This window comes from Pyrus communis, chromosome 13 (assembly GCF_963583255.1).
Source record: "Pyrus communis chromosome 13, drPyrComm1.1, whole genome shotgun sequence".
NCBI lineage: Eukaryota > Viridiplantae > Streptophyta > Magnoliopsida > Rosales > Rosaceae > Pyrus > Pyrus communis.
Genome location: NC_084815.1, coordinates 24,129,276 through 24,153,504, shown reverse-complemented (window position 1 = coordinate 24,153,504; position 24,229 = coordinate 24,129,276). Strand labels below are relative to the sequence as shown.

Sequence of the window (24,229 nt, the reverse complement as noted above, 5' to 3'; positions counted from 1 at the left end):
CCATTTATTTCTCACCACATAAGAAATACTTGTGATCCATCTAAAATAAACTCAAACTTCTGCCACTCAGACTGAGTGAGAGGTGGCAGAGATGGCGGTGGAGATGGCCATCAGAGCTTCCGCCACCCCAAGACCCTCCCTGTCTCAACCATCTCCGGCCACACCCAAACTTTCTCTCAAGCCTAGACCCACCTCTGTTTCCCTACCAACATCAACCACAATCTCCCTTTTAGCCCTCTTCACCTCCCCCATTGAAGCCAAAGCTTTCAGCCTCTCCAAGGACCAGATTGTCTCTTCACTCACTGAAGTAAGAATTGTATAAAGCTGTTTTATTTGAATTGGGTTTGCCACCATTTGTTCAAAGTTCTGATCTTTCTCGTTTTTTGCCGCCAATTGTTCAAAGTTCTGACCTTTCTTGTTTTGTTTGCTTGAATTGGCAGGTGGAGCAGACGATTGATCAGATACAGCAAGTGGGTTCGACCGTTTTCGACAGCACAGCACATGTTCTGGAAGCTGTTCTGAATGCAGTGAAGCCCGGCATTGATGTGGCTTTGCCTATTGCGAAACAGGCCGGAGAGCAGGCGCTGAAGATTGCTTCTCCGGCAATTTCCGAGGTTACGAAGATTGCTCAAGAAGCAATCCAGGGCGCTGGGGTTGACACACAGCCTGTTCTCAGTGCTGCAAAGGTTTATTCTTTAACAACTTAATTTCCACTTGCAATGATCTGCCGAAAAATTAGTGAAAAGCCCAATGAATTGCTTGATTTTAGAGCATCACTACATATGAAATCACAAGGGGTTTGCTGATTAACTTAATTTGTCAGATAAGTGGTTAGTGTGGTTCGAACTTCGGATTGAGATTTAATTTCTGAGTACCTGACTTTTGGATATCTATGAGCAATGCAGTTTTCGTTTTGAACTCGGACCTCGGGTGCTAGGGAGAATGCTCTCAAGTTCTCCCAACTGAGATACAAACACCGCTAAATGTAGTTGTTTTAGGTTCACTATGTCAGGAAACATTCTCATCGATATAATGTAGTCGGAAGCAGTTCACTATGCAACAATCTTCATCTCTAGTAGAGCATTAAAACACTTCCATAGACTTTTATGTGAACAAATTGACACTGCAAAATCCCTTGCTTATTGGGAAATGGATGATTGTAAGGTTTGACTTGTGTACAAAGCACTCCGTTTACTTAAATTAAATACACTGACTGAAAGATCGATTTGGTCTCAGACGGTAGCTGATGTAGCAGGGGAGACCACCAAAGCAATCGAAGAGGCCAAGCCCATTGCTTCGTCAACTATCGAGACCATCTCATCTGCAGATCCTATTGTGATTGCCGGAACTGCTGGAGCTTTATTCCTCGCTTACCTCCTTCTTCCTCCCGTCTGGTCTGCTCTCTCTTTTAGCCTCCGTGGTTACCAAGGTATACAAGCTTATTACGAAATGGAATTGCTTCATGTCTGTATAACAGTAAACATGTTCGAAACAAGAATAAACAATGGCGTCTTCTGCTTGAAATAGCACGTATAACTGCATTTACGCACCATATCGATCAATTTCAAATTCGAGTACTTAAAATTTAGGTTTGCTTACTTAACACCTATTCGAAACAAGTTTTGATTTGGATGGTACTATTACTAAATTCATGTATTGTGAAGCTGGGATGGACTAATTGTTATATGGTTTTCCGTTGTACTAACTCCAGGTTCGCTTACTCCTGCTCAAACCCTTGATCTCGTATCAACAAAGAATTACCTTTTGATCGATATTCGACCAGAGAAGGACAAGGACAAGGCAGGCATTCCCCGCCTACCATCAAGTGCCAAAAACAAAATGATTCCCATTCCGTGAGTAACTTCTCCTCGGCATCCTCAATCCTCTAATTTGTACCCCTTCTGCATCCGATTTATGAACTTTTCGGTGCCTCTAATATTTTTTTTTCTTTCCAGTTTGGAAGAACTACCGAACAAATTGCGAGGCCTTGTCAGAAACGTGAAGAAGGTAGAGGCAGAGATAGCCGCTCTGAAGATTTCTTACCTCAAGAGAGTTAACAAAGGCTCCAACATCGTGATCCTGGACTCGTAAGTTCTTTTGTATTAAGCTCCAACACTTAAAATTACTACCTGACATAGATATTGCTCTCTTGATCATACTAGTAGCTAAATTATGAGTTGTGACATTGCTTTCGTTCTTGTTTCGCGTAAACAGGTACTCGGATTCAGGAAAAATAGTTGCAAGAGCACTAACTAGTCTAGGGTTCAAGAACTGTTGGACAGTAGCAGATGGGTTCTCAGGAAGCAAGGGATGGTTACAGAGCCGTTTAGGCGCAGATTCGTATAATTTATCTTTTGCGGAGGTCCTTTCGCCATCAAGAGTCATCCCGGCAGCGGCTGGACGTTTTGGCACAAGCAGCACGTCAGCGCGGTCCGGTCGAAAGCTTCTTCCTGGATCCGACTGAGTAGCTTTTAAATTGTTTCGTGTTCTTCCTGGTCGAAATCTTGTACATAACGTGTAAAACAGCATTTGTACAACGGCAATAACCGAGTACTTGTACTACCTTGAGGTTATGGTGTGGGCATTTGGCCCCTTTATATACTTTTTGAACATCTCCTCAGACCAGAACTTCAACTGCGCCAAGAAAGAGATTTTTCAGTGTGATCGGAACAGGATGATATATTACGTGTCATTATGCAAATGGTAGAATATGTGTGTTAAAAAGTTAATAACTTAAAAAGTAAAATTTTCCACCACTTATATGAAAACACATGGTGTGCCATCCGTGTTTCGGTCACAATAAAAAATTTCTCCAAGAAAACAATTTATCAACGTGCATGCATGCAACAAGAACCATAAACTGCGCGTGCCTAAGTCTTAACCAATAAAATTATAAGAGAAAATTAGAGTAATGGTATCTGACGTTGGATTAATTGGAGCAATGGTACTGAATTAAAGTCTTGGTTCCTGGACTTGGCACAATGTAGAGCAATGACATTTTGAGTAACACCGATAGAAGTTCCACAAAAAATAAAGAGTTTAAATGGGCAAAAAATGAATGCAAAGTCTTAGGGAACACCGAACACTACAGAAGAGAACAACTTCATGCATAAAACGCACAAGATTCCCCATGAAACGACAGAGCACAAACAAAAGAACAAATAAAATGGAGAATCTTGATATAAGTCTAATTTTTTTAGCCGACAGTTGAAATAGTCCAATTTATTTAAATAAATCCAATTCTTTAAATTTAATTATTTAATTATTAATAATTATCTATTCAATGATAAATAATATATTATAAAAATTAAATTTCTTCCTAATTATCTCATTAATTATTTCTTTTTATTTATTTATTTATTTTTGTTATTTCTTGTTCTTCCTTCTGCTTTAAACCTCATTTATAAATTATATTTTTAATTTTTATAATCAACTTATATCATAGGAATTATTTTTATGTATCTATATAACAGATTCTTTTTTATAATCAACCTATCACAAATTAATGTGTCTTGCTTGTAGGTATATTATGTTTTTTTTTCTTCTACCTTTTAGTTAGGTTTCACATCTTGTTTACAGGTATAAAATACATTCATATATTTGTTACTTGAGTTAAGGTAGAATGTTTTGCAAATAGATTTATGTTAGTATTTTAGTTTTTTTTTTTTTCTTGTAAGATATTAATTAGATTTTTTGGAGTTGGAAAATGCATAATATTAGAAGATTTTAATTGATTTGTAATATTTTTAGAAAATATAAAATGAATATAAAAGAAATAAAAATATGTAATTAAATAATTGAACTCACTCGTAAAAATCATTTATGTTTTTTGACTTGAATCTAAAAGCTCCAAAAGAAAAAAAAATTAATAAAAAATATTTGAAAACTTTAAGTTTTAATTAAAATAACAAAAAATATTGTAAGTAAATAGTAGTTAATGTTTCGTTAAAACTTCTAAAAAATTTTGAAAAAATGAACCAACCAACAACCTAGTAGAAGCTGTTATCTTACACACACACGCATACCCAAAATCAGCCAACTGACAACCAAGTAGAGCACCCACACCTAGGGGTGGTTCGGTATGGGATACCATACCGAAACTAGTATCCCGAATCCCAAACCGAAAATTTTCGGGACGGGAATTTGAAGACCAATCCCAAACCAAATTTTCGGGAATCCCAAATTTCGGGAATCCCGAAATATTTTCGGGATTTTGGGACAAATCGGGAATCCCAAATTGAAATATGAAATTATGAATTGTTCTTCAAATATATAATTCAAGAACACATTCATGAACTAGGAATTTCATTTCATTCACACTACCATTTAATTGAACACTGGCATGCTTGACTCTTTTTATCATAGTCAAAATTCAAATTAATTAAACTCTTTTTGCAATCTGTTGAGAGACAAAAGAATCAAGCCTTCTGAAATCATCAGCCATGGCAGCAGTAATAATAAAATCCACATGAATATCAAACAGAACATGAAAATATGCAAGGTGTAGGGCATTCTAGGTTGCTGAGCATGAATTAGAAACTACTAGCATCAATTATAAAAGAATAATATATATATGTAAAAATATATATAATAATTAATATTATATATTTTCGGTTTGGTATGGGATTCCCGAAATATCGAGAAGCCAATCCCGAATCCCATACCGAAATTTTGGGATTGGTTCGGGATAGCATCCCGAAAATTTCGGGAATTTCGGTTTGGGAAATTTTTGGTTTGGGATCGGGATTTTTTCGGTTCGGTTCGGGATTTTCGGGAATTTTTTCCACCCCTACGGGCCACACCCTCGACCACCACGCACCGGGCCCCACCTCCCCATCCCTCCAACTTACCCAGCTCACCAGCTTAGCGCTCATTTCTCTCTCTCTCTCTCTCTCTCTCTCTCTCTCTCTGTTTCTAATTATTGGCGACGGCGGCGGGAAGATGATGGCGTATAAGAGCCTGGACGGCGTTACAATTTCCGACATCGAAGATCTGGGGATCGAATCGGGTGCTGCGAAGAGACTCCATGGAAGTTTGACTGATATCATCGCTAATTACGGAGCTGCCACTCCGGAGACGTGGCGCAATATCACTGCGCACGTGCTCAGCCCCGAACTTCCCTTCTCGTTCCACCGGATGTTGTACTACGGCTGCTACAAGGACTTCGGACCCGACCCGCCCGCCTGGATGCCTGACCCGTTAGTTTTCCAACCCAGAAAAAAAGTTTGATATTTGGTTTTTAGTTTTGGAGTTATAAATTATTTACTTACAAAGTTTAGAGGGAGTGTTTGCTTCCTGGAAAAATTTGTGTGTTTCCTTGGTGATGAAACGCGCCTGTGAGCATAACGAACAAACGAACCAGTGGGAAATTCTGATAGTTTAGAAGCGGTTTTAGAATGGCCAAAGCACTTTCTGTTTCAGAGCAACAAACGCTTGTGGGATAATTTCACAGAAAAAGCTGAAATGCTTATGGGGTTATACGTGCACTTACTTTCAAGTGCTTTTCTAGGAAGCAGGCTTCAATTTTTAGTAAAAGTTGCGCCATCTTCTAACCAAAGCACTTTCTGCAAAAGCTTTTAGGAACATAACTGCTTCCCAGAAGAGCTTAAAGTTTAAAGGGTGTGTTTGGTTCCTGGAAAAGATTTCTGTAATTCCTACGTGACGAAACGCCTGTGAACTGTATAACAATTAGGAAAGTCAGGGCCATTTTGGAAGTGCTTGGCCAAAAACACTTTCAGAGCAGCAAAAGCACTAAGCCGCTACATTTGTCCAAACAAATGCTTTTGGGTTATAAATGCTCTGACTTTCATGTGCTTTTCCAGGAAGCACTTCAATTTTTAATGAAAGCGGCTCCATTTCTCTTATGGGGAGTGTTTGGTTCCTTGGAAAAGTTGTTCTGGGGAAAAGTTGTGCACAGTTTTTTTCTTGGCGATGAATCACGTGTGACAAATGAAGCCATTAGAGTTTAGAGGGTTGTTAAAGTAGGAAACTTTGAAGTTTTTACACTGAGATTTTGATAATAAATTCTGAAAGTGCATTTCTTTTTGTGTGATAAGGGAGACTGCAGGATTAACAAATGTTGGCCAGCTACTTGAGAGGAGGGGAAATGAGCTCTTGGGTTCTAGTTACAAGGATCCCATATCCAGCTTTTCGGATTTTCAGGAATTTTCGGTGTCAAACCCTGAGGTAGTATTTATTGAATGCTGAGATGTTTATCACTTTGGTACTCATTTCACATATCTGATTCCTGTCTTTGTTCGACAGGTTTATTGGAAAACTGTACTACTAGATGAGATGAATGCATCCTTTTATACACCTCCCCAATGCATTTTACGCGAGAATTTGTCTGGAGATGGGCATTTGTTAGTTCCTGGAGGTCAATGGCTTCCTGGAGCGTTTGGGAATCCGGCCAAAAATTGCTTGATTGTAAATCGTAAGAGGAGCTTGAATGATACCATGGTGATATGGCGCGATGAGGGAAATGATGATCTGCCTTTGAATAAGATGACGCTTAAAGAATTGCGCACAGAGGTTTGGTATGCTACTTTTGATCATCTAAGTTTTGTCATGTTGAAATCTTTTTGAGATTTAATATATGTTTACTTATTTATTTGCACCTATCACACAACAAAGGGGAAATACACACAAAGGGGAGTATGTGTATTTATGCATTTATAAAGAGAAGAGTTTTGTTTAACACATTTTTGGTGCTACAATATGCAGGTTAGTTGCACATGCGCTAAAAGCACTGGGTTTGGAGAAAGGCTCTGCAATCGCAATTGATATGCCGATGCATGTCAATTCCATAGTTATTTACCTGGCTATTGTTCTGGCAGGATGTGTCGTTGTATCAATCGCTGATAGTTTTGCTCCTCCTGAAATATCAACAAGGCTTAAAATATCGGATGCAAAAGCCATATTTACCCAGGTCCATCTTTTCACTGGATAACCTGAAACACTGCATGTTAATTTTTCATTTTTCCATAATCTATTCGATCCTCTTGATGTGTAAACTGGAGGGTGTGGGTCTATACCTTAGTTTCATGTTAGGATACAAAAGTATTCTATTCAATTTCAAGGTACTAGTGGGAGATTGTTCTACTAACATGGATGCTATGAGAAATAGGTAACAAGGCTTTCCTCTGTTATGGAATTATATCATTTGTTTCTGTCATTGATTGTTGAAGTCTCTTTTTGCTAGCCTCAATTGACCATGTATGTCATACACTAGCTCCATTGTTGTTTCTTCCACTTGAAATTACTGAATAATTTTCGGGTTTTACATCTAACTTGATGATTTTTGTTCTGGTTGTTACATAACGAATTTGATATTGCCTCAGCTTCTTTAGGATTATATATGTATAGTTACCATATTTTCGTCCTTATTCCTTTCCTTTTTTTTTCCATGTCTTATGTTTTTGCTTCAACATAAAAAGGACTTGGTAGTTTTGAATGAAACACTGCCACCTTGTTTTCCAATTTTGTTTGTAGTTTGATTTTCTTTGTTTTTGGTATTAGTATAAGTCACTTGGAAACAGTTCTCTTGTTTTACTGGTAGCTCTTTGAGTCTCTCAATTCATGATCTAGTTTCCAACTTGAACAAGGAAAACTTGACTTTTACAAATCTAGTCCTTTGAGTCTCAAATTCTTAATCTTTGTCTTTTCTTTTCTTTTGGTTAGGATCTAATAAAACGCGGCGAGAAAAGTCTGCCCTTGTATAGGTGAAGTACTCTAGCTATGAGTTGAAATAGTATGTTTCATGCTTTCGTTTCCCAGACAGCGTGTCTCACATTTAGCTTCAATTGTGCAGTAAAATTGTGGCAGCAGAGTCTCCTATGGCAATCGTTATTCTTACCAAAGGTTCCAGTTCTAGCACGAAATTGCGTGATGGTGACATTTCCTGGCATGATTTTCTAGAAACAGTAAAAGATTTCAAGTATGCACTATTTTTTCTTCCTTTATGAAATCTGCATGATTCAGCATGATTACAAAATCTTGGCATACCATTGTGTGTGGACTAGCCAATATGACATTTGGACGGGCAACGTTAGGTTGTTTCATTCCATCTCCATTCTTGTTTATGGACCAGTTTTCCTTCGATTTTGTTGTCTCGGATGGGATCCTCTTTGGGTTTGTCAATGCTGTCTGTGTACATTAAAATAACTTGACTTATTACATAATTATCTTCAAAGAATCTAATTATCAACAGGCTCTGATACCGATGTTGGATTGTTCCTTTTCATATCTTCAGAGACAATGAATTTGCTGCTGTAGAACAACCCATAGAAGCATTTACAAATATTCTCTTCTCATCTGGAACTACTGGTAATTTTAACATTGAACTTAACTTAGCCCTGCAATAATTCTATGTTGCTTTTCCACGAATGAAAAATTTGTTAAGTCGTGGATAAATTTAAGTTTTCAAATTAGCCAACAGTTATGCGACTTCCAGCAACAGTCCTAATTTTGGGTTTTAACTGTTCTGTAGGGGATCCAAAGGCAATCCCATGGACCCTTGCAACTCCTTTCAAAGCTGCTGCAGATGCCTGGTGTCACATGGACATCCGTATAGGTGACGTTGTTGCTTGGCCCACAAATCTTGGGTGGATGATGGGCCCTTGGCTGGTATATGCTTCATTGTTAAATGGAGCTTCCATTGCCTTATATAATGGATCTCCACTTGGATCCAGCTTTGCCAAGTTTGTTCAGGTAGTTAGCTCTGTTATATGCTAGGAACAGTAAATTAAAAGTATTTTGGCTTGATAGAAAATGCACATATATGATAAGATATTCTCATTAATTGTCTATATGATATTTTAGTTGTAAATACTTTCTTAGAACTAAAACTCTTGCAATTTGCCAGGATGCCAAAGTAACAATGCTTGGTGTAATCCCGAGTATTGTTCGGTCATGGAAAAGTACAAATTCTGTTTCCGGCTATGATTGGTCTGCCATTCGGTAAGTTTTAGTTGTCTTCCTTGGTATGTACCATATTAGTCTGAACATCTGGATTCTTGCATTGCATTTTGAATGAAATATGTTTTACGACAGTAATGATCTTTGCTATTGGTGTTGATCAAGCCATAATCTCTTTTCTTTCCTTCCTATGAAATGGGATAGTTGCTTTGGATCCACCGGCGAAGCATCAAATGTAGAGGAATACCTATGGCTGATGGGGAGGGCTCACTACAAGCCTATCATTGAGTACTGTGGTGGTACAGAGATTGGTGGTGGTTTTGTTACTGGGTCGTTTTTGCAGGCTCAGTCGTTGGCTGCTTTTAGCACACCAGCTATGGGCTGCAGTTTGTATATTCTTGGCAGTGATGGTGCTCCTATTGTACGCACCATAATACCTCACATTCGAACAAATTTTGTCTCTACTTTTCAAATTGCAGCAACTTTTCAGTAGATGTGCAACTTTTCAGTAGACGTGTATAGCATGGTCACGTTACTTATTGTAGAAAGTTACATCTTCTTTTGCAGCCCCAAAATGAGCCAGGGGTTGGTGAATTGGCGCTTGATCCTATCATGTTTGGAGCTTCTAGTACATTACTGAATGCTAATCATTATGACATTTATTTCAAGGGAATGCCAATTTGGAATGGAAAGGTGAGCGACTTTCTTCTTCCCGTCGTACCAATATACCATCTAGCTCAATAAAAATTTCTCTGATTTTCCAAAATGAAGGTGTTAAGGAGGCATGGAGATGTGTTTGAACGGACATCTAGAGGTTACTATCATGCGCACGGTCGTGCAGATGATACAATGAATATTGGGGGCATCAAGGTAGGCATTACTTTTGGAGAGAAAACACAATGAAATTCAATATTTGGGATACGCATGCACATGAAATATTCTGACCTAAACCTTCTGACGTAAAGTTCCAAGTATACACAGCTTAGCCTGAAATGCACTCAACTAGTTATAATCACGATACGTTTGCTCTGATGCACTCCATTTTCTTTTTCCAGGTTAGTTCGGTTGAGATTGAACGAATCTGTAATGCAGTTGATAACAAAGTTCTCGAGACAGCTGCGATTGGAGTGCCGCTTGCTGGAGGCGGGCCTGAGCAGCTAGTAATTGCTGTTGTATTCAAGAACTCGGATAACCCAACTGCAGACTTGAATCAGTTGAGAATGTCCTTCAATTCAGCCGTGCAGAAGAAACTAAATCCGTTGTTCAAGGTACCGATCCCCTGCTCCAAGTTAACAAACAACATGCCCTACATTTGTATATGTATGGATAATTTGCTGACTTTTTCCTTTGGCCGTGCAGGTTTCCAAAGTTGTTCCTCTCCCGTCTCTTCCAAGAACAGCAACAAATAAGGTCATGCGAAGGATTTTGCGGCAGCAGTTTGCTCAACCCGACCAAGGTGCTAAGCTGTGACAATGGGGTGCTCCTCCGTGTAAAGGCGGTGCCAAACGTCACGGTCCAGAATTTGTAGCGCAGCGGAATATGAACCGCGCAGCGCCATAGACTGTTGAATTACATGCGGCCCTCGATATCAAGCATGTACAAAGTTGTACCAACAGAAAGAAGAAATAAATTTGATGTACAAACATCGTCTCAGCTCTACATTGTTGTACAATCGTTTTACTGCACTGTTGCAATTTAAAATCCGAGGATTTTCGTCAATGGAAATAGGGTAATTCTTGCTTAATTTTCATTTTACTACTCTCAAGCATCATGAAATTCGCACTTTGTTACTCCTAGTTTTCTCATCTCACTTTTGTACTTAAAATTACGTTTTGCTTCCAAAATCATACGTCCTTTGGCCCCACCGCTCCCATCTTCACCCGTACAGTCTCCTGCATGTCATCCCCGCCGCCACCGGATACACCACCAACGCCCGGCTCCCCCTCAACTACTCCTAATCTACACCAATGATGCACCCTCTATCTTTATCTCGGCGGATACTCCTCCCACCAAAAGGCTTATTAATATCAATGCCACAATGATTTGACAAAATTTAATGAAGATAACGAGATAGGACAAAGTACTACGAGGCTGGTGTTATTCATCTTCACTTGTAAGTAAGAGGTTTTAGGTTCAAATCTCATGAATGACGAACTCGATACCAAATTAGGTTGTCCATTGTGTAGTTTAGCCGAATTTTCTCTCCTCTTATTATAAAAATATCGATGTATTAAAAAAAAATAAAAAAACGACATAGGACAAAGTGACACAATGCTAGCATTTTGGGTGTAACTGACACATTTTTTGTTAAACAAGGTCAAAGTGACTAAAATTGATTCTCGGGGGCACTGACGTAAATAAGCAAAAAGAAAAGGTGCGCAGTGCGTATCGTTGCACAAGGTAGTTGGGGCCGGCTCTGTTGAAATATACAAGGCAGCAGCGGATATCGTTACTCCTCTTCTATCCCCCCACAAAACCCCCTCTTGGCTTGCAGCTTCGGAGCCTATTTCCATGGCGTCCAACCACCATTCGAATTAGGATTTTCTCAGTTCGCAGACTTCCCCAAGAAAAAAAAGCCATGACCTCCCTCTCCATCTCCTCCCCCAATTTCACCACCACTTTCCTCGGCCGCAAACTGTACTCTCTCTCTCCCTTCTTTCCTCTCTGTTTATATGTATATATCTGTGATTATGTCTATTGATTTGGATGTTTTCTTGCAGTAAATTTCTTGAAAATTCGAAGAAGCTGCGAACTTGTTGCTCCGTTGTACGAGCTCCTAGATGTGCTGCTGCTGGTACATCTTATGGAGGTAAAATTCATTTCTGCCCTAGCTCTTTTTATTGTAATTTGGGGAATTTTTATTTATTTGGTTGCCTGATTTCACTGTTCTGACCCAGAATTTAGATTTTAGGACACAAGATTTTGTAGTCAGGATAAAAGACACAAACTTTTGCTCCTGCTAGTTGAAATCCAGTTGATGGTAATGGCAAAGCAAAGTTCTTGTGAGCATCGAGAATCAAGTAGTTGTTGTCTCACTCTGCTCTTTTTCGCCCCTCGGGTGAATGGCAGCTATCCATTGTTGAAAGTTCTAGGATGGGTACTAGTTTAACCTAGAGGGGGGTGAATCGGTTGCATTTTGTTTAGGAATTGCCAATTTTACTCTAACAATTGCGTTATGTGGTGAATGATTAAAACACGAGCATGACAGATAAATCTTTTTTATTATACCCGACACCAAGAACTTACGTTGGATATGTAGTACTGGTACCAGTACTTAGTGGTTTAATATATCTGACTTGAGAGTTCTGCCTGGATAAGTAGACAGCTGACCTTTGCTCATTTCGCATTTTTTTTGCCTCTGTAGGTAATGCTCCAAAATTCCCTAGAATCAGTGTTTGGGATCCGTATAAACGTCTTGGTGTGACCTATGATGCGTCTGAGGAAGAAATTTGGGGATCGCGCAATTTTCTCTTACAACAGTATGCTGGACATGAAAGAAGCGAAGAATCAATTGAAGCTGCTTTTGAGAAAATCTTGATGACCAGCTTCCAGCAGAGGAAGAAAACAAAAATTAATTTGAAGAGCAAGTTGAAAAAGAAAGTTGAAGAGTCTCCACCTTGGGTTAAGAATCTGCTCAATTTTGTGGAAGTTCCACCTGTTGAAGTTATTTTTAGAAGATTGTTCCTCTTTGCGTTCATGGGTGGCTGGAGTATCATGAACTCAGCTGAAGGTGGACCTGCATTTCAGGTTTGTTCTGATTACCAAGGCTCAAATGGCCTTATATCTTTTAATCATACCTGTTGCCATTTTTATCATTTTCTGTTATCCAAATCAAACCTTCAGCCATGGTAATTGAATTTGTAGGCTAATATCGGCTTGTCCTTAGTGCATCCTTTATTGGAAGCATTGATTTGAAACATGTTTTATTTGTGACGGATTTGTGCAAGTTTGAGGAGGAGGTTTACTCTCTCAGTTACTTAGTTAGACATTATTTTTTTGGTGTGCTGTTCATAGATATCCTATAAGCTGTTCATGAGACATCTTCGTTTGTTCGCAATGTGGATGATATCTTTGATTGAGTTGCTCTCGTCATATGATGAGCACAAACGGTTTGGAATAGAATATGGTAGTGGCATTGCCTCAGTCTCTTTGTGAAACATGCCTTGCTGACACAATTAGACTTTTAGACATTTCTCGACGTACAGAGCAAATGCCTACCTTCTTTTGCTGAATCCAACGTTGGGATCTTTTAAGTCGTTTTTCTTCCATAACATAAATGCACCCTTCCTCGTTGTTGATCTTGATTAAAACACTATAATTTGCATTTAAGCACGCAGAAAAGAGATTGCAATGCTGGTGCCCCTTTTTTCTGGAATTTGGAAATAATCAAAATATTTTTTACTACAGGTCGCGGTCTCCTTGGCAGCTTGCATCTATTTTCTCAACGAGAAGACAAAGAGCCTGGCCAGAGCTTCCATTTTCGGGTAAGTTTGGATGGTAGCCATAGTTTCTGCCTTCTTCCCTCTCTCTTCTCGTTACTTACACATTGCCCCTGTTGCAGCCTTGGAGCTCTTGTCACTGGTTGGGTATGCGGTTCGGTTTTGGTCCCGAATATTCCATCAATGCTGTTACACCCGACTTGGACCCTCGAACTTGTAACTTCACTCGTAGTGTACCTGTTCTTGTTTCTTGCCTGTACCTTTCTCAAGTAGTAGAACTCAAATTATTTTGTCGGGCTCCATCGTTTAGTAATCACATTTTTCTGATATTTGTGAACTGAGCCAAAGCTTGTATGTTTCGTTTTGATGAATTACGAGTCCGCCACTTTACGGCTTATGCATTTGAGAGTTTGGGATTTTTTTTTTTTTCTTTCTCCTTCTGGAATTTAGTACTTTCTATTGGTGTCACTTGAGAGACGTGATTCACTTTTGAGGGTAAAGTGGCAAACCCGTCTATCCAGTGTCCACCTCCATCTCTTTTTCATATGAGAAAGGGAGAGGCTGGTTCAACGAGTTTAAATCTTTTGCGCTCATTTTGTGTGTAATGTTTGTGGGCTATATGTTTACTAACACGTGTTTATAAACTTAATCATTCTTAACGAGAAATTTTTTAGTGTGTTGGGAACATTGTTCGGTTTACCAATATCATAATATGTGTTTGAATATTGGGAAAAAAAAAAATTCAACGACTAATATGAATCTATGAAAATATTTGGTGTAGCGGGCTGTGTTCTTGGCAACTTGAAAAATCTTTCTTTCTTAACTCTGTTATCATAAACATAATACGTATCAATCAATGATATGTCATAAACTTAACATGAAGTTTTTATTATTAGTACTCTTAGGTTAATAAAGTATCAATCATGATTCATGTCATTCACTTAAACTGTTTAATGCGTGAGTTAGTTGCACTACATTGTTCTGTTACAATCACATTATAAATTTTTTTAAGATAGATGGCCTTTTACGTCATCTCATGTAAGTCTCTCTCCAAATAGCGACTGAAGTTTTCTTCTTCTTCATATAATTACCACTTTACCCTCGTTGTTGTGGGCCTTGTGGCCCATATATGAACAGTTTTTTTCTTGTAGGTTTGGGCCCCAAAGTCCAAACTAGTGAAAAAAAAACCCGGCTGGTAGGTTGCATTGCATGCATGCACCGTTGTCGGTTGTCCAAAGCAAATAAGAATTTTTTTCGAATTCTCTTAGTAAGAATTTTAAGAATTCTTTAATTACATTTGTTTATCATATTTTGTGCAGCTAATTTTGTATTATTTATATTTAATTTTAAATAAAAAAATTACAAATTTCTGATTATGTCCACAGTGGGACCAAAAATATTTAAAGTAGTTAGACGGACCCCACATGCCACCTCAGCATATACACGCACGCACGTGACGCTCAGCCATCTTCTCTCCCAAAAAGGCTGCTTCAGTCTCAACGTCTCCGCGAGTCCAAACGACACCACCACCAACCAACAACCCACACATTAGATTCGTCGCCACCTCGACGGATTTTCCCACGCTTTCTCTCCCCCTTCATATCTCTCCTCCCCAAACTTTCTCTCCATCCAAACACTTTTCTCTCTGTAAAACTCCCTCTCTCCCTCTCTACACATGGCTCTAGCTAGCCAGCCCATCACCAACCTCCTCCAAAACCCCTTCCTCTCCTCCAAACCCCAGCCCAGACCCCAGCTCCCCACCGCCATCCCCTGCCCGGCCCGGCGTCGTTCCGGCTTCGTCCAATGCTCAGTCGCCGTGGCGCCCACCGCGGCCGCCAAGGCCTCCAAAGAGTACAAGGTCAAGTCGGTGAAGGCGAGGCAGATCATCGACAGCAGGGGCAATCCGACCGTCGAGGTTGATCTGGTCACTGACGATCTGTACCGATCGGCCGTGCCCAGTGGCGCCTCCACCGGGATTTACGAGGCGTTGGAGCTCAGAGACGGTGACAAGGCTGTCTACGGCGGGAAAGGTGTGCTCACTGCTGTGAAGAACATCAATGAGATTTTGGGACCCAAGCTCGTTGGCGTCGATGTCAGGTTAATTAAGCTTAAGCATTTTTGTTTAATCGCTTTTATAGTTAATCCGTTTCTTAATTCTAATTAGTAATAGTTTAGCAATAGATGTTAGAAAAAGTTCACTAATTTTAGGAATGTTAAGGAAAAATTTGCTAAGGGACCGCTTGGAAGCCCGTCGGGGACTTCTACTCTTGCTCAAAGTGCTTTTGTTAGAAGCATGTCAAAATCTTTACTAAAAATTCAAGTGCTTTTCAAGAAAGCACAGGGATTTGCTTCTTGAAGAAGCACTAAAGCACGTTTGGCCATTCCAGAAGCACTAACTTGTTAGCCTTGATGTTGATTATGTTTATATGAGTTGTTTAGGCATATTTGTTGAGTGCTGGTTATGAAGTTCCGAAGTTTTTGCTTTTTTCATTTTTTCAGAAATCAAAATGAGGTTGATGCACTTATGTTGGAAATCGATGGAACCCCAAACAAATCGAAACTGGGGGCCAATGCCATATTGGGAGTATCTCTGAGCGTGTGTAGAGCGGGAGCTGGAGCAAAGGGAGTGCCATTGTACAAGCACATCCAGGAAGTTTCAGGAACGAAGGAGCTTGTTATGCCCGTCCCGGCTTTCAATGTGATAAATGGAGGCAGCCACGCAGGAAATAATCTGGCAATGCAGGAGTTTATGATCTTGCCTGTGGGTGCATCCTCGTTCGCTGAGGCACTCCGCATGGGTAGTGAAGGTTAGTCAGATTTGTTATTCATTTTCCGCATATATGGTTTCTGGAGCAGAAAGTGCTTGAATCGCTAATGATTAGTATGCTCTTGGCGATTTTTGAACGGTTGATAATTGATAAAGTGTTCTGGATTGCATGGAGCAGTTTATCATACACTAAAGGGAATTATCAAGGCAAAATATGGACAGGATGCTTGCAATGTTGGAGATGAAGGGGGGTTTGCTCCCAATGTGCAGGATAATAGGGAGGGTCTAGTTTTGCTCATTGATGCTATTGAAAAGGCTGGATACACCGGAAAGGTAGGACCGTAGTAGGCGTTGGCATTATTTCTCTCTTGCAAATTCTTATAGAAATGTGTTATGCGGACTCACAACAATGTCATTGATGCAGATCAAAATAGGAATGGATGTTGCAGCTTCAGAATTTCTCACCAAAGAAGGGAAATACGATCTCAACTTTAAGAAACAACCAAATGACGGGGCCCATGTGCTCTCGCCTCCGAACCTTGGCGAGCTGTACAAGGAGTTCATTAAGGAATTCCCGATAGTGTCTATCGAAGATCCATTTGACCAAGATGATTGGAGCTCGTGGTCTTCACTTCAGTCTTCTGTTGATATCCAACTTGTAGGAGATGACTTGTTGGTCACAAATCCAACCAAAATTGCTGAAGCCATTCAGAAGAAGGCATGCAATGGTTTACTTCTAAAGGCAAGCATATTTAACTGCATTGATCGTTTTCCTTTAAATGGTAATAACCTTGGGATTTGAGTAACTTGATCGAGCTCATTTTCATCCTTTGAATTGCAGGTTAACCAGATCGGCACAATAACTGAATCTATTCAGGCAGCACTCGACGCAAAAGCTGCAGGTTGGGGTGTGATGGTTAGCCACCGGAGTGGGGAAACTGAAGATAACTTTATCGCTGATCTTTCTGTTGGTTTGGCTAGTGGACAGGTTTGTTGGCCAATTCCTATAACCATGCTCTCTATTATTTGACTTCATATATACATGAAATCGACGATTTCATTTTGTTCTGTATAGATCAAGACAGGAGCTCCCTGCCGAAGTGAGCGGTTGGCCAAGTATAATCAGGTTAAAACCGGAATAATTCCATTCCCCCAACACCATCCACTTATGACTTGTTTTCAACAAAGCAGTAGAATTGAAGAGTGACTGAAACCATCTCTTTGTCTGTTTTGATTTGGATGCAGCTTCTGCGTATTGAAGAGGAACTCGGCAATGTGCGTTATGCCGGCAAAGCTTTCAGATCTCCCTAAGCGACGAAATTTATCAGATCATTCATCCAAGTCATCTAAGCTTCCAGCCAGTTCAGATTTCCCGGAAAATCTACAGAAATTTTTTATAAGAGTTTATCAAGTCAGGTGTAGTTCCATGTGCCGGCATCATCCAGTTCAACTTAGTAGTTCTTGTGCGACAAATTTTCAATTTGTCGACCGAATCTTGCAATGTTTTAGAGGCAAAACATCAATTACTAGTGAAAGTGTTTTTGAGTTTCCGAATCTCTGTCGTTTTAAGTAGAGCTCTAACCGTCGGAGGCGCGGATTGTGTTTTCCTGTGCGGACATGTCCGTGTTTGAATGGCACAACATAACATCACAAACACAAACTCAAAGAGAGAGCTTCACTAATCACTACTATCATAACAAATCCTTGGATGCATTCATCACAATCACAACTTTGCTGAGTTTGCTAATGAAGGCCAATACAAACAAGGAGGGCGACCGACATGGGATGTCTTGACTCGATAAACTTGATATCATCGTCTAGCAAGAAGCCCTTTTCTCAGTTCGCTTCTTGGCGCCTTAGGTACCTCGTTGGCTTTCTGTCGTCAACCGCAATGGTATGCTTTCTCTACGGTGCTGAAGCCAAACCACACACAATAAGGCTCATTTAGCGATCGTCCCTAACGATAGTGATGAAGGTTAAACCTGAATAGATGGCCCTGTGTAATTTCCCGAGCGCATGTAAAGATTATCTGGTTCTGTCTCGGCAAGCCATGCATACTCCTCTTCTTCGCCGTCCTCTATTTTAATTTTGTTTTCTGTAGCTGCAGTTTTCATCAGACAGCTAAACTCATCAGCTTTTCTTTTCATGCGAATTAAGTTCAAGAACGAAGGAAAACCCTAACTAGAAATCAAAGTTACTAACCAAACACGGTATATGGATAATCACGGTAGTAGGTACATTTTCTGCCTGCATCTTCTCTGTAAGGAGGTGTGAGAATGTCAAGAACAGCACAAGAAGTGACTGCCGTGAAATTATGCAGATTCCCCCCGCTCCTTGGATACAAAACTGATGTTGCACATGGTGCCGTTAAAACCTTGTCCACTGCCAGCTTCGCCAATCTTACTGCATTGGAGAGCAATTTCATCAGTCCTCCCGTATTTAAACCCTCTAAACACGAAAATCATGAGCATGGCATACAGTTGTATATCTCTCGTGAAACTTAGCTTCTGAAAATCATTCAACGGGCATTTGTAACTAGACGTAAGGATATGATGATGCAAACATTTTCATTCCCTACTATATTTTATTAACAAATATTTTCGATCGCCATGCTCATTGTCTACCGATAATCATTGTAGTGTGTATTAAAAGTTACATAAAAAAACAGACCTGGAAAGTAATTTGGTCCCTTGATCACCTGGGCAGGCTCGACCCAATCATAAGATCTCACATGCAAAGAGCCATAGAGAATTTTGCTAAAAACAGTCATCCCAGGATGGTCATGAAGCGGAATGACTGAGGAAGTAGGAAAACGGAATATACACATCTGCATAAAATCATTGCTTAGTCCTTGAGTATAAATTTCAGAGAGCTTTGAATATAACGAAGAACCTAAATTCCTTTTTGAGTGATAACTTATAATGCTTACCGTAAAACTATCACCTTCGTACATATCCAAGTATGTTATGGGTTGAGCCCATCGAGAAACTCTATTTAGTTGGTCAAGTCCAAAAAAACCAAGCCCTCGATCGTCATCCAGATTTTCCTCTTTAAGCCCAACATCAGCAGGAGATATCGTGTCTGCGAATTCAAACCAAAATCAGAATATTAAGACAAGATTCTCTCATACAGTGTAACATATAGGAAGCAACTCAAACTGTCATCACCGTTTTGAGTTAGGGCTCAAGATCTGATATTCCGGTTCAGGCTCGTTTTAAGCAGGAATCTTTTAATACGTGCACAAAAGACACGTATGTATTAAGTATTAACATAACGCATATGACACCAAAAGAACAAAAGCAAAGATATCATTGTCAATGGACCAATGAGGCATTCCATATACGGTCCATGGAAACCTATATCAGAGGTAGCGGCCTCTAGGCATTACCATCAATAAGCAACAAAGCCCTATCAACCAAGTCTATATCATCAATTCAAGGAAAAAACATCAAGACTTGGCCGCAAATGGAAAATATAAAACAAGTGCGATTCTTGATCAAGCTGGAGTCGACCCTGAATCTTCGATAAGCAATGATACTCCGGTCGATTCAGGGTCGATTCTTGATCAAGCAAAGTATGTTTTCAACAGGATTAACACAGTTAGTATTTGGGATGCAAAATCTCTCTTTAAGAGCTGAAAACATACTTCCAAGAACGATAATGTATGTATTACATAATCCAAACATGCTTTTCAAACAAATTTGCTTCCAATTCACAAATTTCATATTAAATTATATATCAATGCAGGATTAATTCTGAAAGAAAAAAAAAGGGTTACTTTGGACTGTAATTAGTGAAAAATTATACTTTCTTACAATTTAACAAAACCCCATAAAATATATCACTCAATTCTTCAAAACACCCCCAAAAAAAAAGCAAACCCAACATCAAAGTTCCAAAATTTTAATAGAATCACATATCAGACGAGCAATTTAATTAAAATTTGAAGAAAAAATATTATGGGGAATTACCAAGGACAGAACAGAGCTTATCGATAGCCGGAGGAGAAGGCCGAGGAGACCCTGACGGCGTGAAGATCGTTTGGCAGAGCTCGTAGAGAGCCTGGACTTTGGAGTTCTTCCTCGCCATGCTTGTGTGGCTTCGAAACGTCCGCAACTTATCTGTTGCTTTCTGAAATTTTGGAAGCATTCTGGTGGCCACCCACAAATTACAGAAACAATTTGGGGCCAAATTACTAAAGGAGAGAAAGAGAATGTGGCCTTATAGTATTTTCTTTATTATTGAGGAATCTTGAATTAAATCTATCAAAAATTTACACAATCACACATATTAAATAAGCATGTGTGAATAGTAAATCGAGAAAGAAATTTGGTTTTTGAGTAATACAAAATCTAATGAAAAAGAATTAGCAAGGAATCTTAAACTAAATATATTAAGAATTTACGCAATTACACAATATTATATTAAATTGGTCCCTTTTTATTTATCATATTTTTTTTCTTAATTTCTGTCATTTGATCTTTTTTAATTTACATAATTTGATTGTCAAAAAATGTAAGGAATATGAAAATAAAAAGTGGGGTGTGAATATCACATTAATTACAACATGAGTGACACTAGGATGATCCTCTTTGGATTATCTTTGTGAGGATTATAGGGATCCTTAAATCGTGTCTGCTCATCGTATATTATACAATCAGTTTTCATCAGATACTATTCATATTTAATTTAAAATAAAAGTATTTAAAATGATTTATGACCGTACAATATATAATAAACGTCATATCGACAAATGTCAAAATAATTAGCCGAGTGACATTGAGATCCAATGTCAAATGTTGTTGAGGAACTTTTACAAGAGATCTTGTCAAACACTTAATGGACGCAAAAACGTTATGCATCAAACATACGAATAATCGTTACCTGCTACTTCTTTTTTTCCTGGCTTTCAAAAAAAAAAAAAAATGTTGACGTGGCAGAACGAGTACACGCGTGTAGACGGCTCGCTATCTCAAAAGAAAAAGGATCCCCGTCGGATCTTTTTCCTAGGGATCCCGTGATCGTGACCATGTATTTTACATCATACGATCAGAAATCATTTCAAAATTTAAAATTAAATACAAATAATACCTAATAAAAACTGACTGTACGATATACGATGAAGGGTCACGATCATAAATTTCTAAATTCCTAGGAAATCTCCTTTTCCTTCTCGAAAACTGCTTTTATTTTTCACTTTTCAAAATTCAAGTCCTGCCCTTTCCGCTCTCCTCCGCCATTTTACAGGCACTTTGCGCGGGAAAATCCCTAATGCGAATCTGAAAACCAGCAATCTGTGGAGTAATTGCGAGTGCTTCTGTGCAATAGAGCTTTGCGTGTATCGAGAATGGAAGGCAGCGAAAGCGAGGCAGCATTCAATTCGCTGAATCTGAATCCACAGCTGTTCATCAACGACGTCTTAAACATCACCGATGACTTGGTCGACGACGCCTTCGATCATTTCCTTCAGTAAATCTCTCTCTAATGATCTTAATTAATTTTTTTTCATTAATTTTACTATTTTTATTGTTATTAGAGGTGAAGTATTGTAATTAATAACAATATTTTTTTACCATTTTTTTTTTCCAGACAAGCATCAACCTCTCTGAAAATTGAGGGCACTGACAGAGCCCAAGATCTATCCAGGGTATAATTCCAATTTCTACACACCATTTTTTTGTTTTGTTTTGCCCCAATATGCTTAATTTCAATTTATTTCATAATTCTAGGGTTTTCCCCTTCACAAATTTTACTAATTTCTATGTTTTGTGTGAGTGAGAGTATTTGTGAACACATTTTTTATTTTATTTTTGAGGGGTTAGTTCATATTATTAATTTTTAGGGGGGTTATTTCATATTATTAATTTTTGCTAAAAATGTTTTGTAGCTTTTTTAAATTTGAATTCTTTTGGTGCTTGATAAGTTGCATTGGATGATTTTTTTTTTTTTTTTTTTTAGTACAATATTTTTATACTAAGGGGAGGGGGAGTTCGGTTAAGTCACACAATGGGCGGCCTAATTTGGTATCGAATTCCACCATCCACGAGATTCGAACCTAAGACCTCTCACTTTCAAGTGAAGAGGAATACTACCAGACCGTAGTACTGAGTGGCTGTTGCATTGGATGATTACTTTAAAACAAAAGAAAATTGATTGAGGATTATAATTTTCGTATTCGAACTTAGTAGGAAGATGCAATCTTTTTCGATAATCCACTGTTGAGTTTACTCGTTTGTTTATTTGTTTGTTTATTCCTCTGTAGGGTGTTGATATCATCCGCAAAAAGGTTCAATCAGATCTTGATAAAAAGCTGGGTGTCTGGGAGCAGTACTGCCTTGACTACGTTTTTCAAGTTCCAGAGGGGTTCGACCTGTCTAAGAATGTATGTTCTTTTCAGTTTATTGATGCTTTCAGTTACATTTTCATCCACACTCCGACTGTAAGAGAAATCAAGTTCCATATGCTGCTTGTTGATTTGGTGACTGATGATTTTTCCGTTCTGTAAACTTGTATAATTTGTTGACTAAAGAAAGTTACTTTCTAGGATGAACTACCTGTCGACGCTTGTTTATGTCAAAATGCAATAGTTGACACAGACCTGGATGCCCAGCTGGATTTGTTGAGGAACGAACTCACTGAGGTAATTATAATACCAGAGGTTGCAAGAATGTCTTGTTTGCATGAAATTGAATTCCTGATCGACATTCCTTTAATGGAATACGCATACAGGTTAGTAAGGAGAATGCTGCGCTGAATCAAGAGATCCAAGCATTAGAAGGACAGTCTGTGTCTAGAGATCGTTGTTCTGCGCTTGTCAATGGGACATTGCAACAATATGACCTAAACTCTTACCATGAAATTTTCCAAGGTAACTAACTAAATACTTCCTTCGAATATGTATAAATTTAGGAAGCATGGATTTAGTTTTAAGAAGAAAATTGATCACTTCGTAAAGATTTCCCCAGCCATTGCCGATTTCTGTAATATGCACACCTTTTGATCACTTGGACACTCGGGAGTTGGTCGAAATATTTGTTTTCTCATCAAGTTTTGCTATGATTTTGTTTTTGTTTTACAAGCTTCAATTGGTGACTATACGTTCTGGTTGTTCTGAAATTTTCTGGTGTTAAAACCTCAAGCAAATGCAGAGATGTGAATAGTTTTCTTGCCCGTAGGTTCCCGATAGGTATATATATGTTGTGCAGACAAACCTGCATTTGGTAATGCGCTGCTACTCCAACCATATCTTGTTTCAAGACTACTGAATAGGAAAATTCATGCATTTAGGCATTCGAAAGTTTGTATCTCGAGCTACAATTCGAAGTATTGAAAAGCAAAAGTTTTAGTGGATTACGGTTTTATGCAGAGATGGTGAAAACGGCATCAGAACTTCGGATGAAAGTAGGAAAGCTGCAGACCGAAAAGATGGAAGAATCCAAACGCCGCAAGATTGCTTGGATCAACAACGCGCACAGAGACCCGTCTGTTATGGAAATTCGCAGAGGTAACATCTACGTACTACGGACTATATTCATGTTCAACTAGTGGCCTTTCAAGTCGAACTTTGTTTTTCAGCGTTTGAATTGCATATTTGGTTATACAATGCTCTGTTTTGCAGGCTTCTATAGTGCTAAGTTGGAAGATCTTGAAGCATTTATAGCCCACATGAAAAACATGTGAGCTTCATGCATGCTCTATTTTGCAGGCTTCTCTTGTGAAGTTGGAAGATGTTGAAGAATTTTTAGTCCATATGAGAAACTTGTGAACTTTTATGTATGAATATTCAACTGAAAAATTCGATCAGAAGAGCCACTTAGTACTACAGTCTAATAGTATATCTATTCACTTATAAATAAAGTTTTATATTCGATTCTCGTCAAAAATGAATTTGAACCATATTATTGTTAGTCCATGATGAGGCTAAATCACCCTCACCTCCTCCCTAATGTAGAGAATACCGTTTGTTCAAAAAAGAAAAAAATAATAAAATCAATTGGTAGTTTTTTTACGACTTAATAATGTTGTAAAAACTCGATAGTTAAATTTTTCACAAAAATTGTAAGCTACAGAACCAATCACAAAGCCTTTTTTCATGACACTTTTTTGT

General features: G+C 38.8%; 6 protein-coding genes across 7 annotated transcripts; 5 read left to right on the top strand and 1 right to left on the bottom strand.

Annotated features, from left to right (window-relative positions):
* Positions 1-2,562, top strand: LOC137712879 (calcium sensing receptor, chloroplastic). The gene is made up of 6 exons (XM_068452060.1): positions 1-307; positions 441-686; positions 1,237-1,429; positions 1,712-1,853; positions 1,956-2,087; positions 2,215-2,562. Exons 1-6 carry the CDS (start codon positions 92-94, stop codon positions 2,462-2,464), a joined length of 1,179 nt encoding a protein of 392 aa, XP_068308161.1. The 5' UTR covers positions 1-91; the 3' UTR covers positions 2,465-2,562.
* Positions 2,563-4,819: 2,257 nt separating this feature from the next.
* Positions 4,820-10,684, top strand: LOC137713568 (hexanoyl-CoA synthase). Its single transcript, XM_068452878.1, has 14 exons — positions 4,820-5,198; positions 6,057-6,186; positions 6,265-6,536; positions 6,724-6,928; positions 7,681-7,721; positions 7,811-7,936; positions 8,252-8,325; positions 8,489-8,709; positions 8,864-8,958; positions 9,121-9,337; positions 9,484-9,609; positions 9,688-9,786; positions 9,972-10,184; positions 10,276-10,684. Exons 1-14 carry the CDS (start codon positions 4,942-4,944, stop codon positions 10,384-10,386), a joined length of 2,187 nt encoding a protein of 728 aa, XP_068308979.1. The 5' UTR covers positions 4,820-4,941; the 3' UTR covers positions 10,387-10,684.
* Positions 10,685-11,332: 648 nt separating this feature from the next.
* LOC137712884 (protein CHAPERONE-LIKE PROTEIN OF POR1, chloroplastic-like) lies at positions 11,333-13,774 on the top strand. The gene is made up of 5 exons (XM_068452067.1): positions 11,333-11,553; positions 11,637-11,725; positions 12,281-12,663; positions 13,324-13,400; positions 13,478-13,774. The coding sequence occupies exons 1-5, from the start codon at positions 11,495-11,497 to the stop codon at positions 13,626-13,628; spliced, it is 759 nt and encodes a 252-aa protein (XP_068308168.1). The 5' UTR covers positions 11,333-11,494; the 3' UTR covers positions 13,629-13,774.
* A 1,072-nt stretch (positions 13,775-14,846) lies between these two features.
* Positions 14,847-17,672, top strand: LOC137713587 (enolase 1, chloroplastic-like). Its single transcript, XM_068452902.1, has 7 exons — positions 14,847-15,452; positions 15,855-16,162; positions 16,301-16,455; positions 16,547-16,864; positions 16,964-17,110; positions 17,198-17,248; positions 17,368-17,672. The coding sequence occupies exons 1-7, from the start codon at positions 15,031-15,033 to the stop codon at positions 17,431-17,433; spliced, it is 1,467 nt and encodes a 488-aa protein (XP_068309003.1). The 5' UTR covers positions 14,847-15,030; the 3' UTR covers positions 17,434-17,672.
* Positions 17,673-17,769: 97 nt separating this feature from the next.
* Positions 17,770-20,331, bottom strand: LOC137713588 (plant cysteine oxidase 3). 2 transcript variants are annotated; one of them, XM_068452903.1, is made up of 6 exons: positions 20,094-20,331; positions 19,052-19,203; positions 18,793-18,949; positions 18,325-18,525; positions 18,105-18,223; positions 17,770-18,035 (listed from the first exon to the last, which is right to left on the bottom strand). In XM_068452903.1, exons 1-6 carry the CDS (start codon positions 20,269-20,271, stop codon positions 17,979-17,981), a joined length of 864 nt encoding a protein of 287 aa, XP_068309004.1. In that variant the 5' UTR covers positions 20,272-20,331; the 3' UTR covers positions 17,770-17,978. The 2 variants fall into 2 exon arrangements, with proteins under 2 accessions (XP_068309004.1, XP_068309005.1); XM_068452904.1 differs by having other exon boundaries at positions 17,770-18,223; positions 20,094-20,330.
* Positions 20,332-21,342: 1,011 nt separating this feature from the next.
* Positions 21,343-23,980, top strand: LOC137713987 (protein MIS12 homolog). The gene is made up of 7 exons (XM_068453349.1): positions 21,343-21,591; positions 21,712-21,769; positions 22,385-22,504; positions 22,667-22,762; positions 22,852-22,990; positions 23,489-23,626; positions 23,741-23,980. Exons 1-7 carry the CDS (start codon positions 21,470-21,472, stop codon positions 23,800-23,802), a joined length of 735 nt encoding a protein of 244 aa, XP_068309450.1. The 5' UTR covers positions 21,343-21,469; the 3' UTR covers positions 23,803-23,980.
* The last annotated feature ends 249 nt before the right edge of the window (positions 23,981-24,229 follow it).

Excerpts from the sequence above, each read along its gene's own strand:
- LOC137712879 (XM_068452060.1), top strand. The coding sequence starts at position 92 with ATGGCGGTGGAGATGGCCATCAGAGCTTCCGCCACCCCAAGACCCTCC. Across the intron at positions 687-1,236 it reads CTGTTCTCAGTGCTGCAAAG|ACGGTAGCTGATGTAGCAGG; the intron begins GTTTATTCTTTA and ends ATTTGGTCTCAG. Across the intron at positions 1,430-1,711 it reads TAGCCTCCGTGGTTACCAAG|GTTCGCTTACTCCTGCTCAA; the intron begins GTATACAAGCTT and ends TACTAACTCCAG.
- LOC137713568 (XM_068452878.1), top strand. The coding sequence starts at position 4,942 with ATGATGGCGTATAAGAGCCTGGACGGCGTTACAATTTCCGACATCGAA. Across the intron at positions 8,959-9,120 it reads TATGATTGGTCTGCCATTCG|TTGCTTTGGATCCACCGGCG; the intron begins GTAAGTTTTAGT and ends GAAATGGGATAG. Across the intron at positions 9,338-9,483 it reads GCAGTGATGGTGCTCCTATT|CCCCAAAATGAGCCAGGGGT; the intron begins GTACGCACCATA and ends CTTCTTTTGCAG.
- LOC137712884 (XM_068452067.1), top strand. The coding sequence starts at position 11,495 with ATGACCTCCCTCTCCATCTCCTCCCCCAATTTCACCACCACTTTCCTC. Across the intron at positions 11,726-12,280 it reads TGCTGGTACATCTTATGGAG|GTAATGCTCCAAAATTCCCT; the intron begins GTAAAATTCATT and ends TTGCCTCTGTAG. Across the intron at positions 12,664-13,323 it reads AAGGTGGACCTGCATTTCAG|GTCGCGGTCTCCTTGGCAGC; the intron begins GTTTGTTCTGAT and ends TTTTTACTACAG.
- LOC137713587 (XM_068452902.1), top strand. The coding sequence starts at position 15,031 with ATGGCTCTAGCTAGCCAGCCCATCACCAACCTCCTCCAAAACCCCTTC. Across the intron at positions 16,163-16,300 it reads ACTCCGCATGGGTAGTGAAG|TTTATCATACACTAAAGGGA; the intron begins GTTAGTCAGATT and ends TGCATGGAGCAG. Across the intron at positions 17,249-17,367 it reads GGTTGGCCAAGTATAATCAG|CTTCTGCGTATTGAAGAGGA; the intron begins GTTAAAACCGGA and ends ATTTGGATGCAG.
- LOC137713588 (XM_068452903.1), bottom strand. The coding sequence starts at position 20,271 with ATGCTTCCAAAATTTCAGAAAGCAACAGATAAGTTGCGGACGTTTCGA. Across the intron at positions 18,950-19,051 it reads ACGAAGGTGATAGTTTTACG|ATGTGTATATTCCGTTTTCC; the intron begins GTAAGCATTATA and ends GATTTTATGCAG. Across the intron at positions 18,224-18,324 it reads TTATCCATATACCGTGTTTG|CTACAGAAAACAAAATTAAA; the intron begins GTTAGTAACTTT and ends TGAAAACTGCAG.
- LOC137713987 (XM_068453349.1), top strand. The coding sequence starts at position 21,470 with ATGGAAGGCAGCGAAAGCGAGGCAGCATTCAATTCGCTGAATCTGAAT. Across the intron at positions 22,505-22,666 it reads GGTTCGACCTGTCTAAGAAT|GATGAACTACCTGTCGACGC; the intron begins GTATGTTCTTTT and ends GTTACTTTCTAG. Across the intron at positions 22,991-23,488 it reads TTACCATGAAATTTTCCAAG|AGATGGTGAAAACGGCATCA; the intron begins GTAACTAACTAA and ends GGTTTTATGCAG.